This window comes from Sus scrofa, chromosome 6 (assembly GCF_000003025.6).
Source record: "Sus scrofa isolate TJ Tabasco breed Duroc chromosome 6, Sscrofa11.1, whole genome shotgun sequence".
In the NCBI taxonomy this organism is placed as follows: domain Eukaryota; kingdom Metazoa; phylum Chordata; class Mammalia; order Artiodactyla; family Suidae; genus Sus; species Sus scrofa.
Genome location: NC_010448.4, coordinates 109,831,930 through 109,848,149, shown reverse-complemented (window position 1 = coordinate 109,848,149; position 16,220 = coordinate 109,831,930). Strand labels below are relative to the sequence as shown.

Genomic DNA, 16,220 nt, shown 5'->3' with positions numbered 1-16,220 from the left:
CACAGGTTTGGACCTGGATGATGAGAAACGCTGAGCAGGAGAGGAGTTGTTCATTCTTGAGGTTTCTCAGGCTCGCCGTGCACAGCCCAAGCTGTGTGTGACAAGTACTTTCTCAGAGCTCTGGAGTTTGTGTACAGGCTTCAGGGTTTGTCTTTTCATTGCATCCCTCCAAAAAAAAAAAAATGATTTGGAGGAAGATGCTGACAGTTCAGCATGAAATGATGTGTGTTCTGACACAGACTGCATTGTAGCTCAGGAATCTAGCCCAAAGTTATGTTACCGTAACATTTCTTTGATTCGGGGGAAAAAAGAATTTTCCTTAAAAGTGTGTATTTTAGGATGTGACAATCACTTTTCTCCATTGCTGTGCATGAATTCAGTGGAATGTTTCCACTTAACCCTTATTATTACTGGCTTTCTGGAGGACTGAGGTTAAGGGGGAAAAAATGTTTCTGTATTAGTTTTTCAGCAACTTTCATGCGTCTGAAATATATACCCAAGTAAATGGGAACTGTAATAGTAGTGTGTTCAGAATCAATCTTTTCTGCAGGCCAGGAAAGGAGCACTGAATAGCCTTCATTTACGGACTGCCAGGTGGATTTCTGCGAGGGGCGTGCCTTGCCCAACCACTCTGGGTGATTTTAAGTGGTATTAAGCAGACTTATAGGAGCAACGGACCCTCATGATAGAAATAAAGAACCACGAGACAGTAGTCCTTGGTGAAGGGACGGTCCAGGGCTCATCCAGCCTCAGAAAGAGAAGCGCCCAAATGCAGATTGATTTGAATATCTGCGTGAGCATCTCTGGGAGTGTCTCCCTTCCTCTTGTCCAGCTCCTTCTCTGTTGTGGCTGGTTTGCATTTGTGTTTGAAGTGCCAGGCGGTTTAATGAAGTTATTCTTTTATAAATTTTGCAACACTGAAGCAAGCATGAGGGCTTTAAATTAGAATAAGTGCCACTTCTGTAGGGCAGGTTCCTTTGAGGACTGATTAGAATGAGGCCTCCCGCCGCCCGGTCCTTCCTGCGTGTTGGAGCGCGGGCTTGTTTACAGCTCACCTTTGAATTTGCATGAGCGCGCACGGGGCCTGCTGCCTGGCCCTCTGTTAGAGCAAGCTGTCTTCCTTCCAGGATCATGTTAAATACTTCACTTTAAGGAGTTATTTTTTAAATTATATTGCTTTATTGTAATGAATTAAAATTAACTTGGAGTAGCAAATTATATAAGGACGTGAGGGTTATAGATTACCCTCACCATAGCTACAGCACATCTTTGTGTGGGGGAATTAGAGGGCTGTCTCTCCAGGAGCTCTGTGCGCTGGGAGGGGTGAGGAAACTGTTCCACAGGGACCCAGAAGCAGTGTCAGAAAAGATGCCCAGGAAATGGGAAGAGAACAGGGGTTTAATGTGTGGGTTTAGGAAGCAAATAGAGTCTGAGAGAGTTGGGAGAGGGGCAGCTCTACCATTTTAAGACCCCAAAGATTCTGGGACAAGAGGAGAGGAGGGATATCTGAAGACAGGGTCCCGTGTAGGATGAGAGATGCCCCGAGCATCCCTGATTGCCTCTCTTTGGGCCTGTGCACTGGCTAATAAACGGGCGCTGTGTCAGGGGACAAGGAGGCAGGACAGTGTGAGAGAAAGGGCCTTGGAGCTCTCCACCATAACACACACACATACGAGGCAAGAGGAAAGGAGAGAGAACAGGCACAAGAAAAAGCACCAAACTTGAACGCAGAATCATTTCTCCTCTCTCCAAGCCAGGAAATGTGTGTGTGTGTATATATATATATATTTTTTTTTTTTTAATTTAAAGGGAGAGACCCCCAAATAGAATTGGGCTTGTCAAATATTTGCATTTTAAAAGGACTTTCTTAGAATTCAAAACAAGACCTACTTGAGGCTTCTTCTAATTGCATTCTCCATGCAGGAGTATGAGCCCTTGGGGACCTAAGATCAAAGGCAAACACCAGAGAGTTTACCTGTAGAACCCGTGCACGCATGTAACTCTCCCATCTCCACAGCTCAAACCAACACCCAGCATGGGCACGGGTGTGCACGCATGCACACACACACACACATTCATATTTACACAGATTAATTATGTGAATTATGTAAATCCGTACATTGTCCTTTCACGGGTGTGTTTTGTGTCTGTACCTTAACTAAAGCAAATGCCGTCGTAGATGAGCATTTGGCTGCTTATGATGCGGAAAGATTGTTTTCTGTTATTCTCCGTGATTTATAACATGTTGACTTACTCTTACTGTGAGTTTACCTCCTAGAGTGTAGCAGTGTTTTTAACAAAAGAAATAATACACTACCAGGAAGTGGCATTTCTTTTGCTTTTTGCCCAAGTTCAATAAACTATTTTTCATAATTATTGGGAAGTGGTTGGAGGGAATTCGTATCCACATCAAGTGGAAAAGCAGAGAGAGTTCTTGCTTCCTTCTTCTCCCTACAAAGGTTACCCTTTGAATATAAATTACTATGCCTTGTGCTTCTCCCATTCTAATCAGATGACCTTTTGAGTCTAGTGGACCAGAGTTTAAATCCTAAGCCTGCCAGTCAGTTTTTAAATCAATGCCCTGTTCCAACAGCTTTCAGGTACATAACTTTCAATTTCAATGGATTTCGAAAAACAGACAGGAAATAAGTAATGCAGGTGGAATCTTGCCGCTGACGGTCAAACAACCCAACTTGACTGCAAGATCTTGGGCCAAGTAAAGGGAGGTTGGGTAACTTCTTCAACTAGATCCTTTACAAAAAAACCTTCCAGGATTCAAAATCTAGGAGAAAAGGGAGGAGCAGGAAATGTGTAATGTTTGCAAGAGGACATTTCTGAGCCATTATCAATTTAAGCTCCCATTATTTGCCGCTAATTACTACACGAGGCTGTTAAATATTTAGCAGAAGTTTGTTTAATTGCATTTGACTGGGAAGGGGGTGGGGGTGAGTATGGCTGGAGCTTCACGAAGCAGTTGTGGGCACCCAGAGCCAGGCAGAGAGGAAATTTGTATTCGCCCAAGATGAACGCATTTCAGCGTCAGCCAAGCCTTCTTTTTCCTTGTACAGATTTATTTATCTTTAAGGTATCTAAAATTAGAGCACGAAGAAGGGGCACTGTTCATGGATGTAAAATTGGAAAGAGGTCATTCTTAACCTTGTTTACAGATGTTCTAGTTTAGAAAGCGCCAGTGTGATAAATTAAACATTACAGGGGGAAAAATTAAAGCTTTGCAACAACTGGCACATGGACACATCTGTCTGGGAAGCACTGACTTAATCCCTGAATATCTTATTAGACTGTATTGCCTATCAAAGCCTTCTGGCCCACAATACGCTGGGATCCTGCAATTCTAGAATCTGAGCAGAATCTTTAAGCTCTGGGACTCTTTCATTTTCCTGGCTCTCCCACAGTTTGATTTAAATTTTCTGTTGGCTGCATGCATGTAAACAGGTAGCTCAATTCATTGTTCTCTTTTAAAAATAAACTTTGCACTTTTAATGTATTTCCCAGTGGCTCTTTTGCTCTTTTGAGCCTAGTCTTCCAATTTGGCACTTTTTTTTTTTTTTTTCTTTCCCTCAATGTAGTAGATAGTGCCTGCTCTTATCAGTTCCAAAAAGGGAAGTTTCAAGCCTGTCCTGCCTGCAGAGGGCTAGTGACTGAAATTTTCCTGCCATTTTAAGTTCATAAAAAGAAATGAAATCGTTGCCAAGTTAACAGTGCCCAGGTATGACCCATCAGTGGTATTTGCCCTTTTGAAGCCGGTGGACCAGAGTGGCTTGTTTTATTTCTCTGAAATGTTTAACGGTCAGAATACTGGAAATTGTTTTACATTAGCCACTTGGGCCTGGCATTCTTTCAAAAATTAGTCTTTATTTTATATGGCATAAAGGAAACCATATACCAAACAAAAACCGACTCACAGAACAGAGAACAGACTTGTAGTTGCCAAGGGCGAGGGGAAGGGAGCGGGATGAACGGGGAGTTTGGCATTGGTAGATGCATTTAGATTGCTTTTAGAAGGGATAAGCATTGAGGTCCTGCACAGCACAGGAACTATATCCAGTCTCTTGGGATAGAACACGATGCAAGATAGTGTGAGAAGAGGAATGTATATGTATGCATGACTGGGTCACTATGCTGTGTAGCGAAAATTGGCAAAACATTGAAAATTAACTCTAATTTAAAAAAAAAAAAGTCTTTGCTCAGGCTTCAGAAGACTCTCATTAGACTAAGGCGAGGCTCATTATGGGTATTCTTGCAACATTGTTCCCCACCACAGGTTTTTCCCAACTTGGTGTAGTATTATAAAAAAAAAAAAGAACACCTATGGTGACAATAGGCTCTGTTCGAAGTGACCCCATCCCCCTGCCCAGCCTGATGAATCCCCACCCCACAGGGACCAGCCCTGCCCTTCACAGTTCTGAGCCTGGCTCATGCTTGCTCTCTCCCTGGGAATCCTTCACTCTCTTCTAGCCCCCTCCTCAGCACTCTGGCACTGAGCGATAAGCCCATAGCCTCTCCCAGGAAGGAGGTGCCCTTTCTCAGTGGCCCATGCAGGCTGTCCTCCCTGTCCCTGGTGAGTGCCCTGATGGTGAGCACCTCACCTCTGTAGCCAGCCCAGCCCAGAGACTAGAACATAGTAACCAGCACCACCCAACAACTGCTTCTTCCCGGAAGCCAGCTCAATCAGTGGAGTAGCTAGAAGACCTTGAAAGTTGCCCTTAACTTTCTGGGACTTAATTTCCTCCTCTATACAATGAGCTATTGGCACAGAGGCTACTAGAACCCTCCCAGCTCTGAAACCATTTCTTTAGTTCCCCACGCATCCCTTGCACGTGCACTTGACTCCTGCATTGAATCTAAACCAGCAAATGAGGGCCGGTAGCTCTGCAGCTCTTTCAGAGAAGGTAGTTATTTCCCTACCCAATTCCCAGAGTTGAATGTTTGCATCCCTTTATACTTTCTTAGATTGTAAATATTCCTCAAGCAGCATTGTTTAATTGCCACTAATATGTACCACCTTAGTTCATTGATGGTACATGGAAGGTCTTAGTAAACCTGCTGCGTAAGTGGACATTTTTTGGAGAGAATCGGTTCTTTACACAAGTGGTGCCATTTAGTACATAGCTCAAGGAATCCTTTCCTTGATTTCTCAACAAATGCCCACTCTCACTATTGTCTGTATTTTTAAAAGCCATTCAGTATAAGATCCATGTGGTATATATGTGTGTGTCCCTTTTGCTATCCTTTATTTTTTTTTCTTCAATTTGATGGAGAAGATACCTCTGAGACTAAAGACTTAGTCGCATACTCAGGCATGTGTCTTCAAAACATTGTCAGCAGTGGGCCTCACTTGGGGATGATTTTTTTGCCAGAGGATATGTGGCAGTGTCTAGAGATTTCCAGTTGTTACGACTGGGAAGGTGGCACTGGCATGTTGTTGGTAGAGGCCAGGGGCGCTGCTAACATTCTGCAGCACCCAGGACAGCCCCCAGCCCCTCCCAGAGCAAATAATTTTCCAGCCCAACTGAGGTTGGGAAACCCAGTCCCACTGGCCTTCTAGAATCTATTTAATTTCTAAGCATCGCTCTCCAGAATGAAGTAATGGAATGACATGTTTTGTTTAATGATTAAGAAATAGCTTACTGGCTGGTCTTTTGAGTTGCTTTGGATAAAATAGAAGAAATTGATACTACAGATGCATGGTCAAGGCTTCTGAACACTAACTCAAGAAGAGGCCAATGTCCACATGGTTTTATGTATACACACACACACACACACACACACACACACACACACACATATACATAGAAATATATGTGTGGGGAGGTATTAAAAAACATAAGTTATCTAAGCCCAGCTTTTTCTAGGCTTATTTAGCATGAATATCCAGAGAACAACAACAACAACAAATGCCCTTCAGTGAGGTTTATTAGAATGTGAAATTCTTTCCTTTGGGAGGTGTGATGGAAGCTTCATTGCCAAAACCATTTAAAACAAGCCCCGGAGTATAAACTTCATATAACAATATTTGTCCAGCAAGGGGACAAACTAACTTAATAGTCCTTTTCTGTCTTTAATATCTTGCGTGTTTCTGATCACTTCTGATGGTGCCATTTCACCCTTTGCTTTAATATAGCTCAGTGTCATCCAGAAAATGCTTTGAGATGTCAGGCTAGGCCCGTGTGAACAGCCAAATGTCAAAAGAAAATGCATCAGTGTCTCTCTAAATTCATGGTGATGACATTACCATATGAAAAAAATGGAAAGGGAAATTCTGTCAGTGCAAACAAGACCGTAAATGCAACATACATGACATTAAAGAAAGGGGCCAGAGCACATCCTAACAGACAGTTTGGAGGAGAGGAGAACTTCATTTTGGTAAATTCTACCAAAGTGGAAATTATGAGTCCATCCCCCCTGGTTATGAAAATCCATTATACGAATGTGGTTTTTAGATTCTCAGGCACTTTGGGAGATCGTATATATTTGTCTTTCAAAGACTATTCATTAAAATATATCTCAGCAAAATGCACATACCCACACATATGTTCCTGATGGTTACCAGGAAAGGGCCATGAGAAACAATTGCCCCAAACTTCTCCAGCCAAGGAAGCATATAATTTGTAGACAGTGGAAACTTTAGGGTGGCAAAATGGGGTCTAATGAGTATTTTGGATGATTTGAGTGATTTTTAGAACATTCGAATGGAACTTCCAGAGCTGAAACAATTCACTTTTAATTAATTTAAAACTATGAGTACTTTGGTAATTGTGTGGACTTTGAAAAATGTTAATTTATTGCATTCACATCCCGTTAACCTTATTGAGACGGTTAAAGGCTGCCCTTTGCCACTGTATTTTCTCTCTCACGTACAGGGGGAATCAGCCAGCAGCCTCTCTTCATTAGCTATGTACACTTTTAAAACTGTTTTACTAGCAAAAGAAGTTGGGAATGAAAAGGGAGAGAGAGTGGAAATGTAAAAATCTTGATTAGAAAGTATAATTTAATAGAACATGTATTGAACCAAATGTATTGATTAATGTAGAAGATATAGTACTTATATTGATTCAAACCAGAGATTTAGTACTAAAAGCTCTAAGCCAAAAAGCTGTTGCAGATTGCTACAAAAGTCAGTTTAATGCTGTCCTTGAGAAAGCCTTCACAAAGAAATTCTTCTAATGTTTGAGGACTAGGTAGAATGCGGTATATGTCAGTTTGATCCCGGAGGGTTTTATTTTGTACTCTAATAGCTGTTACGAGCCTACATTATATCCAAGGAGTAATTTTCCTTAGGGGTGCCCGGCTCGCTTTGTGTCAATATTCTAGCATTTTAAGTCACGTACAGTATATGCTTCTGGGAACAGGGAAGGAGCCAGCCAGACTCATAATGGTCTGCATTCATTAATAAAGGCAGAAGCTTCTGTCCCTCCATTGCCCACTACAGGGATGCCTCTTTGGCCTTCAGGGACCCGTACAGACACATTTAAAGAAAGCTTTATTTTGAGTGGGCAGGAGATGAAATGTAGGACTCGCAGGCATTTCCTAAGTCAGCTATATGCCCGAGCACAGGGGTGACCTTAATGGGTCAAAGAAGAATGCAGGTCAAAAGACTTATTATCCAGCCTGTTGGAAACCAATTGCTTTTGTTTAAAAAAAAATAAAAAATAAAAAATAAAGCAGTAGTGCTTAAAGGTGGACGATAATGTCGCTATTCTGTTTGCAGCCTGTAACTGCACGACTCTGTGTGTACTGGAATATGCTTCCAGAAAAATAAGAGCATACAGACCATCCATAGTGTTTACAGATAAAGGTCCAACCCTCGTGATAAAAGGAAGGGTAATATAATTAGTTAATCAGTGATGATTGATTACGGATGTTTGCGTTCTTCAACTCAAGAAAAAACGACATGCTGCCATGGCGCTGTCACCATCTGTTGAAAGAAACAGCCACATTTAATCTTTATATTTCTTTTATTTCTTCCCGCCTTGCATTGTTGCAAAGCCACAATTGCCTACTATTTCATCTGGTTGGAAAACATCTCATTTAAATTGAATACAACTGCAGTTTAAATTTGGGATTCTAATGGCATGATGAATTAGTGGAAAGCGTGTTATTTTTTTTTTTTTTCATTCCTTTTTAGAATAGCATGCTGGCTCTTTTTCTTAGTTTTAAAAGCTTGTCAGAATTTGAGACAAAGGGCTATAAATAGACAAGTCATGGTAAAAAATGATTAACATCTTTGAATCAACAGATCTCACAAAACTTCCATTCAGACAGTTTTTATTTTTATTGCCACTGCTACTTAACATTTTGCTCACGCCAAGAGAGGGTTATAAAGCACAGACGACGCGACGTGGTCTCTGCCAAAATATTGGACCAACAAGGGCAAGCTCTGAGCACCACTTTTGGAGCTGGGGACCTAATTTTTCCACCCTGGGCAGGGTAGAGGCCCCCTGGCTTTCATCCTGAGCCCAACTTCATCATTGTTGTAGGTGCAAATATTCAAATTCACATCAAGTTTGCCAAAAAATGGGATCGTTTGGGCCAGGTGAACAGTTTCAGGGGCTCGTGGGTTTTTTTCTCTTTATTTAAAAATATTTTGCTTGGATTGCATTTTAAATAGGATGAAACCGTTTGACCAGTACATGTGGGGCTCGCTCAGAAAGGAGGCGGCTGAATTAATCATGTGTTAGAGTGCCAAGCCCAAGATGAGAATTCCAGTCTTGTAAAATGAAAGGCATCTCATATTTTAAAAGAAATTCATAGTGCTAGAAGGGAATTTTTTAAGGTCCTCATCTGTTTTTTAGCTTTCTAAGTCTAATTTCACATTTTAGAGGGAAAAAAAAAGACAGAACGTATTCCTTCCAAATGGGGCCCTTTACAGTCAAGAGAGTGGGTTATTTTTGCGGGGGGGCGGGGGGGGTGGAGTGCTGGCTACCTGGCTATTAAGGTATCATACCTAGATGGATCGTCTTTTAAGCTGTAAGGTGTGTTGTGAATTTGATTTTTTTTTTAACACAAACCCCCCTCGTGTAAAACAACTGTTCATAACCGGGATTAATGGTTTGCAATTTTCAGTTACTTAGACGTGAGGTCTCCAAGAGATGGCTTTTTGCAGAGTAGAATATGGCTCTCTGTGGGATTACAGAAGTTTTCTTCTCTTCCTACTTCCTTTTCTGTCATCACCCCCCCCTCCACCCGCGTCAATGTTGCACTGATGTTCTCCTCGATTATGTAAAACACTTTCCCTTCATTGGAACAGATATTTTTTCTCATAACCTGTCATTGCATTAAAGTACTTTGGGGACTGTGAATTGCTGTGTAAAATTGGTGAGATTACCCACTGCTTTGTTCTAGCATAGTGGTTTCCTTCAGACCTAAAGAGCAGAAAACTCTTACAGGAGAAGGCTGCTTGCCCATGGCCTGGCAGCGTTTGCTCTGCTCTGCGGGTCCCATTTGTGCTGCAAGGACTCGGGACAGGCTCTGTGATGTGGCTAGAGCAGCGAGGAGCCGGGGCAGGGCTGGCCCCTCTCTTTGTGCTTCGTGCTTCTTGGGTCTACTTTTCATCTTTCCCAGTTTGCTTCTTGTCTCCCTTTCTGGAAAAAATGTTGTCTGGTTTTAAAAACAGACCAAATGTGCGGGGAGGCTCCCATGAAGCAACTTCTTATTTTTCTTACCAGAGGCTCTTCAGTGAAGTCTGGGGAGATTAACATTCTTCCATCTTTCTCCCCAACGCCTAAAAGCCAATCCAATAACCTGTGCAGTTCACTCATTGCTTCTTTCAGAGAATAAAATCAGGAGTTCCCACTGTGGCTCAGCAGGTTAAGAACCCAACATAGTGTCCATAAGGATGCAGGGGTCTATCCCTGGGTTTGAGCCCTGGCTTCATCAGTGGGTTAAGGATCCAGCATTTCAGCAAGCTGAGGCATAGGTCGCAGAGAAGGCATTGCAGTGGCTGTGGCATAGACCAGCAATTACAGCTCCTGTTCAACCCCAGCTTCTATATGCCCCCATGTGTGGCCTTAAAAAGAAGAAAAAAAAAAGGAAAGAAAATGAAATCAGGCCACATGTATTTTCAGTGGCTCAAAATACTGCATGGGGGAGGAGAACAGTCACATCCCAGTGATGCTGACAGGTGGTGAGGGAAAGCCCAAGGACTGGATCAGGATCACCTGAGTTTTGTGGTTTAATTTGTTTTGTTTTCAATGCAAAGATGCCCATTTCCCACCTTGAGAGTCACTGACAGTGGAGGATGCCCTGACTTGGGGGCCCTGTCCTTGCCCTCAGCGGATCTGGAGGGGAAAAAAAAGAGAAAGAATGACAAAAACAATGACAAAGACAGTAATACCATGATCTCGATGGTATGCAGGTACCTCCACTCCAAGAGAACGTTCTGCCTTCACCATCTTTCATGCCAGAGTTTCCATTTAGATGTTATTTATATTGCAGCTCTTTTTGTCGAAGCTTGAATTTCACAAGCCATACCCTTGTCCTTCTCTCAAATGATTTATATTCTTCTCTCTTAATATGCAAAGCATAAATCCTTTATAGTAGCAACTTCAATCTGTTGCAATAAGTGATTCATATGCATTTGTTCATTTCTTTGCACCTCTGAAGAGACTTGTATGGCTTTGGTTTAGGATGAAAGCATCCAAGAAACAACTGTTGCCAACTCTCATGGCCAATTTGTGTTAGGTTTTTGTTTTGCAGTATCTCTATATAGGCACATACAAAAACACTGGAGAGGTTGCAATATAGCTTCCTTTATTAACCTCTAAAATTCAGTTGAATGTGGAATGTCCATATTAAGCACTTAAATATTTTTAAATAATGCTATTAAACTGCTTTTTTTTTTCACTTCGTGATAAAAAAAAATCATCGTCCTGACCATGTTCTAGTATTTTGACAACTATTGTTATAGCGCCTGGCATATATTTTCTTAATTTTTTAAATTTAAAAAAATCCTTCTATAAGATCAGAACTGACTCTGAGCAAAATGTATGAGAACATTTATAGACAGTGCATTTTGCGTAGCTGACCTTTGTTATTGTTTATAACCTCCATGATCATAATCACATGGATATTTAAGGAACTTTTTAAAATCTCACCAGTATTTGGATTACCCTTTATGTCTATCTACTGGTGAAAAATAATGTGCAGACATGTGTATTTAGAATCAGCACCAAGGAAGAAAAGAGTTAACGTAAAATTAGTCTCCTCCTGTATACACTTTTAGGCTAGTACCACTAAAGACACAGAAAATCCATCTTTCACTGAATTAATACAAATGGCATGTTTGAAATAAAGGTGAGTGAAATAACATCCTCATTAGTTGTTGTCAATCTTCTTTAAAAGGGGGCTGAGTTTGCAACAGGGAACAGGAGACCTGGGTTTTCTTCACAAGTCTCCCACCTTCTTCCCATGCCCCCAGCCCCAGCTGGGCCACCCTCAGCAGCCAAGCCTCTGGCCCCTTATCCCCTATTCACTGGGCAGGCATTTTGTTAGTTTTGCAGGTGATGAAAATAGAACAAAGAGCTCTAAGACAAAACCTTCTGGTGAAAAAACTCCTCAGCTCCTGGAGTTCCCGTTGTGGCTCTGTGGAAACGAATCTAACCGGCATCCATGAGGACTCGGGTTCGATCCCTGGCCTTGCTCAGTGAATTAAGGCTCCAGTGTTGCTGTGAGCTGTGGTGTGGGTCACAGACACAGCATGGATCCGGTGTTGCTGTGGCTGTGACGTAGGCCAGGGGCCACAGCTCCAATTCAACCCCCAGCCTGGGAGCCTCCATATGCCTTGGGTATGGCCCTTAAAAAGACAGACAGACAGACAGAAAGAAAAACTTCCCCAGCCCCTCTTCACCTACAAGACCAAGTCTGAACTTCTTAGCAAGAACAGAAGGCCCTTCACAGTCTAGCCCCAAACTCCTCTCCACCTTCATCTCTCATCAGCATGCCTCGTTCTCAACCAATCTTAATGAGTTGCAAGTCCACAAACATACCTTGCAAATTCTTGCTTCATTGCCTTTACCCATGTCGGTCTTTGGTCTGGAGTGCCCTCCCTTTTCATATTTCCAGCCTCAGCCACTGCAAAGCCTTCCCCAAAGGCCAGGCAGGGTTAGGCATAGCATGATATTTCTGTGGCTGTTTCCAATGTAATCCTGCCATGTTGCTTTACCATTATGTGCCCACATGAGTTTCTTGAGACCATGAGCACTTGGAAGGCATGAAGGCAGAGATCATCCTTCTCCCTCCAGGGGCCGGTGCCTTGCTGGTCAGTCATTCATTTTGCTGAGCCCTTTGATGGTGAGCCTTGTGCCGCTCACAAGTGTTCCAGAGATGCTTGTGGCACAAGTGTTCCAGAGATGCTTGTGAAGGAAGGAATAAATGAAGACAAGAATTAGAGACACAGGGAGAGATCCGGAACTGCAAATCACCAGGAAACAAGACCTAAGATGCATACAATATAAGTGATAGAAAGTACAGTAGGAGAATTCCCATTGTGGTGCAACAGAAATGAATCCAACTAGTATCCATGAGGTTGCAGGTTCAATCCCTGGCCTCACTCAGTGGATTGAGGATCTGGCATTGCTATGAGCTGTGGTGTAGGTCACATGCAGCTCAGATCCCATGTGTCTGTGGCTGTGGCGTAGGTCAGCAACTGCAGCTCCTATTTGACCCCAGCCTGGGAACTTCCATATGCCAACCTTCCATAGGTTGCTTTGTCTTCCAACAACCCTAAAAAGATCCAAAAAAAAAAAAAAGTACAGCAGGAAATCAGAGAAGGGGGAAAGCAGATTGGCAGCATTTGGAGGAATGTGGAAGTGGCAGTATTTTGAGGTTCTGATCAGAGGGGATGGGGGAGGCTGTACAGGGTATGAGGTGAGAGAACATGGCCCAGGGCAGGTGCAGAGGAGAGAAGCTGAAAGTCAGGCCATCTTCAGGTGTTTGCCCTGAATAAATGGCCCACCCATCTGTGACCATCCCTTACGAAGGCCACAGGCCCAGGTCCTGAGCCCACCCGACCCGTGTCCACCGTCAGGGCTGGCTTGTAGTTATAAGTCGTCCTAGTTACCAGCTTACAGTTTGAAAACAGGATATTGGCTCAGAAAGAGGCTGTGCTGTGTGGATGGAGAGGAGGCTCCAGGAACACAACAAGGGCTGCACCCACTGGGGAAGGGAGCAGTTGCAGGCTGCTGTGATCTGCTCCCCAGTCAGGCGGGGACTGGGCCCGAGCCCATCCACAAGGACAGGAAGGAGAAGCTTCCTTGCTCCCTGTCAGGTGTCAGCCAGCAGCTCTTGCCCTCAGAGTCTATATTTAGGGACAGATAGAGCCTCTGCTGTCAAGACATTCACCTTCTAAGGGTGAGTAGAACAAAAGCACCTGTGACCAGTGGAAATAAGACGCAGATAAATAAAACTGCTAAAATAGTGCTACACCGGCACTTGAACAGACGGGTATGTTCTGATACAAAGAGATGGTGGAAGGTGGGAAGGTATCCTGAGAAGCAGGCAGACAGAGAAAGGAAGAGCCAGCCACCCTCCCCCCTGGTTCTCACTGGGAGCGGGGAGGAGCCTGATCCCACGGTAGCGATTCATCAGCGCCCAGAAACACAGTATTCGGGTCATTCTAAGTCACTCCGCATTTATAGATACTGGATCTGATGAAAGTACAATCACTTAAGATTTTTTTCCCCTCTTTCTTTTTCGTTACAGAATCATACGATGACCCAACACAGCAGTTAGTGCAAGCACGGGCTCTCAAGGAGAATGACTTTTGTGGCACAAAAAGGGAACATGTTTTACTCTTTGCACGAAACTTTCATTGTTAATGTATATTATTCAGAAACATTGTATTGTACCATAAAACTTGTATTATCAAAACTGTTGGATGTTCATGTGTTTGAACTTTTGAGCACCGGCTAGACCCCCCCTTGTATATAAAGTGTCTCACATGTATTATGTCGTCTGATACTAAAATGGTCTTATAAAGACAAGTGGACTTGGGCCCTATTCAGGCAAGATTTTTTTTTTTTAAATGGGAACAAAATGGCTTAAGAGAAAGTATTTTCAAGGAAGACATTAAAACAACCCTGTTACCCATGAAATTATGTTTGGACTTTTGGACTTCCTTTTCCTAACACTTAAGCCTAGAATGTCTCTTTTGGTATCTCAACGGTTAAATCCAAGACTATTTTTTATTGCCGAAGATTCTTTCAGACCATGAAGAGATGTTCTCACAGAACAGAACCCTCCAGCTGGATAAGGCCCGTATATATATTTGTAAGCCTTGCAATGTGACAGGTAGCATCACTATATATGCAATAGTTGTTATGTAGACTGTCAAATTTTTTTTTTCCTGGATACATTTGAAGCTTTGAGTGTTCAAGGTTTTCCTTAATGATTTCACACAGCCAAATTCTTGAATCAGTTGAACTAACCTGTATGTTACTGTTATTAATGTTTACTCTGCGGTCTGAACCTGGAGATTACTGGAATTGTTTTCCAAGAGGAAATAAATTCAGTTTACCATTAAGTATGAGTGTATTTGTGTGTGTTTTCTAGTTACTCTGCCATTAAAAAAAAAAAAAAAAAAATCTAATTGCCCGCACCCTTGGCAGTGAGTTCCGCTCTTGAAATGAGATGATCCCAGGCATAACCTCAGTCCTTTTTAACCTTTTCCACGCTGGGCTGGGAGCAGCTGGAGGAGCGTCATCTCACCGGGTAGGGAAGGAGTCAGACCCTGTGGACGTCTTCCTCTCGCAGATACTCCCAGGTCACATTGTGCTGGAGGATTCTGACATCACAGATGGATGTGATGGCTGTTTTCTGCATAATTTGCAGCCCAATTCGTGTCATGCTGTGCAAATCTGAACTCAAAGTAGATGGCTGCAATTTGAGAGGCAGTTTGGCTTATGTGTACTTAAGAAGCAGCTTTGTTCATTCAGAAGACAAAGCACAGAGCGGGGACCCGGGAGCCTGGGAGTCCTCGCGCTGCACGGCTCGCGACGTGGCCTTTTCCGAATCAGCCACCTCCTCTGACCTCGGACCTCCAGCCTGGGGAGGTGATGCGGCCTGGTCTCTGGCCTTCCTACAGGCAGCAGGTGTCCCTGGAAGACTGCTGACACCACAGCTTGCCACAGAATAGTGAAGGAGTAGGTGCCCGCATTTCAGAGCCTTTTGTGAGGTGGAAAGAAGACACTAGCCAGTGTCCATTGAGCCTTGATACACAAAATCAGGAAGTATTGACCTGATATTAGTGGGCAGCTTTCATCCACATCATGCTTAAAATATTTCACCCACTGTGACCCTTTCGCTCTCTTTGAAACTCTGAGGACCTCAAGCAGCTCTTTAAACCTTAAACAAGCGAGACTCTTCCTAGCACTTTTTTTGGATGGAGAAATTAAAGCATGGACTGGTTCATTTTATTGTGACCACCTGTCACCAGGGGACCCATAAATGAAACCCAGAATACCAGCAAAGTGAAAGCTTCAACCCATGGGACCCAAACCTTAGCCTGCACCCTTAGCAGGGTCACCTGAAGGGCTTATTCCATCACAGGGTGCTGGACCCGACACCCACGACTGCTGATTCAGTAGACCTGGGGCGGCGCTCAGAATTTTGCAGTTCTAGGTGGGGCTCGTGTTCCTGATGTAGGGGAATGAGAATCACTGCACTACCCCATTTTCAAATGAGTTGAGTATGTTGAATGTGAATAACTGTGCAGAGTGCTGCAAATTATACCAATTTTGTTACCAGTGAAAGAAAGTTTGGTCAGTTTTAGGGTCCTTCAGAAATAAGTACCTCACAGTGATTAATGTATGTGTGCTTGCCAGACTCTATCGTGTGTGTGTGTGTGTATGTGTGTGTGTTTAGTTTCTTAATGCTAGGAAAACCTACATCTATACATTTCACAATGGATTGCCAGCATGCTATTTAATTAAAAAGCTTTTTCACCAGCTACATAAATAATGAAATACGCTGAGAATATGCAAGTACATTCATAATTAAAATACTCAGCTATATTTAAAAAAAATTAAGATCTCCGGTCTATGCAAGGATTTTGCATTTAAAATGGAAGAGCCACAACTCGATTTTTTAAAAGCTTTAAAACTCCGAATTATTAACGAATAGGTTATATTTTACTAAAAGGAAGCTGCTCTTCATTCATGAAAAGGAAAGCAGGTGACGGTGTTATGCAAGAATGGATCCCAAGT

At 42.9% G+C, this 16,220-nt stretch overlaps 1 protein-coding gene across 1 annotated transcript in view; it reads left to right on the top strand.

Annotated features, from left to right (window-relative positions):
- ZNF521 (zinc finger protein 521) overlaps nt 1-14,540 on the top strand; it is a 289,311-nt gene extending 274,771 nt beyond the window's left edge. The window contains 1 exon segment of the mRNA XM_021097750.1: nt 13,720-14,540. Coding sequence (XP_020953409.1) covers nt 13,720-13,749 — 30 coding nt within the window. The 3' untranslated portion in view covers nt 13,750-14,540.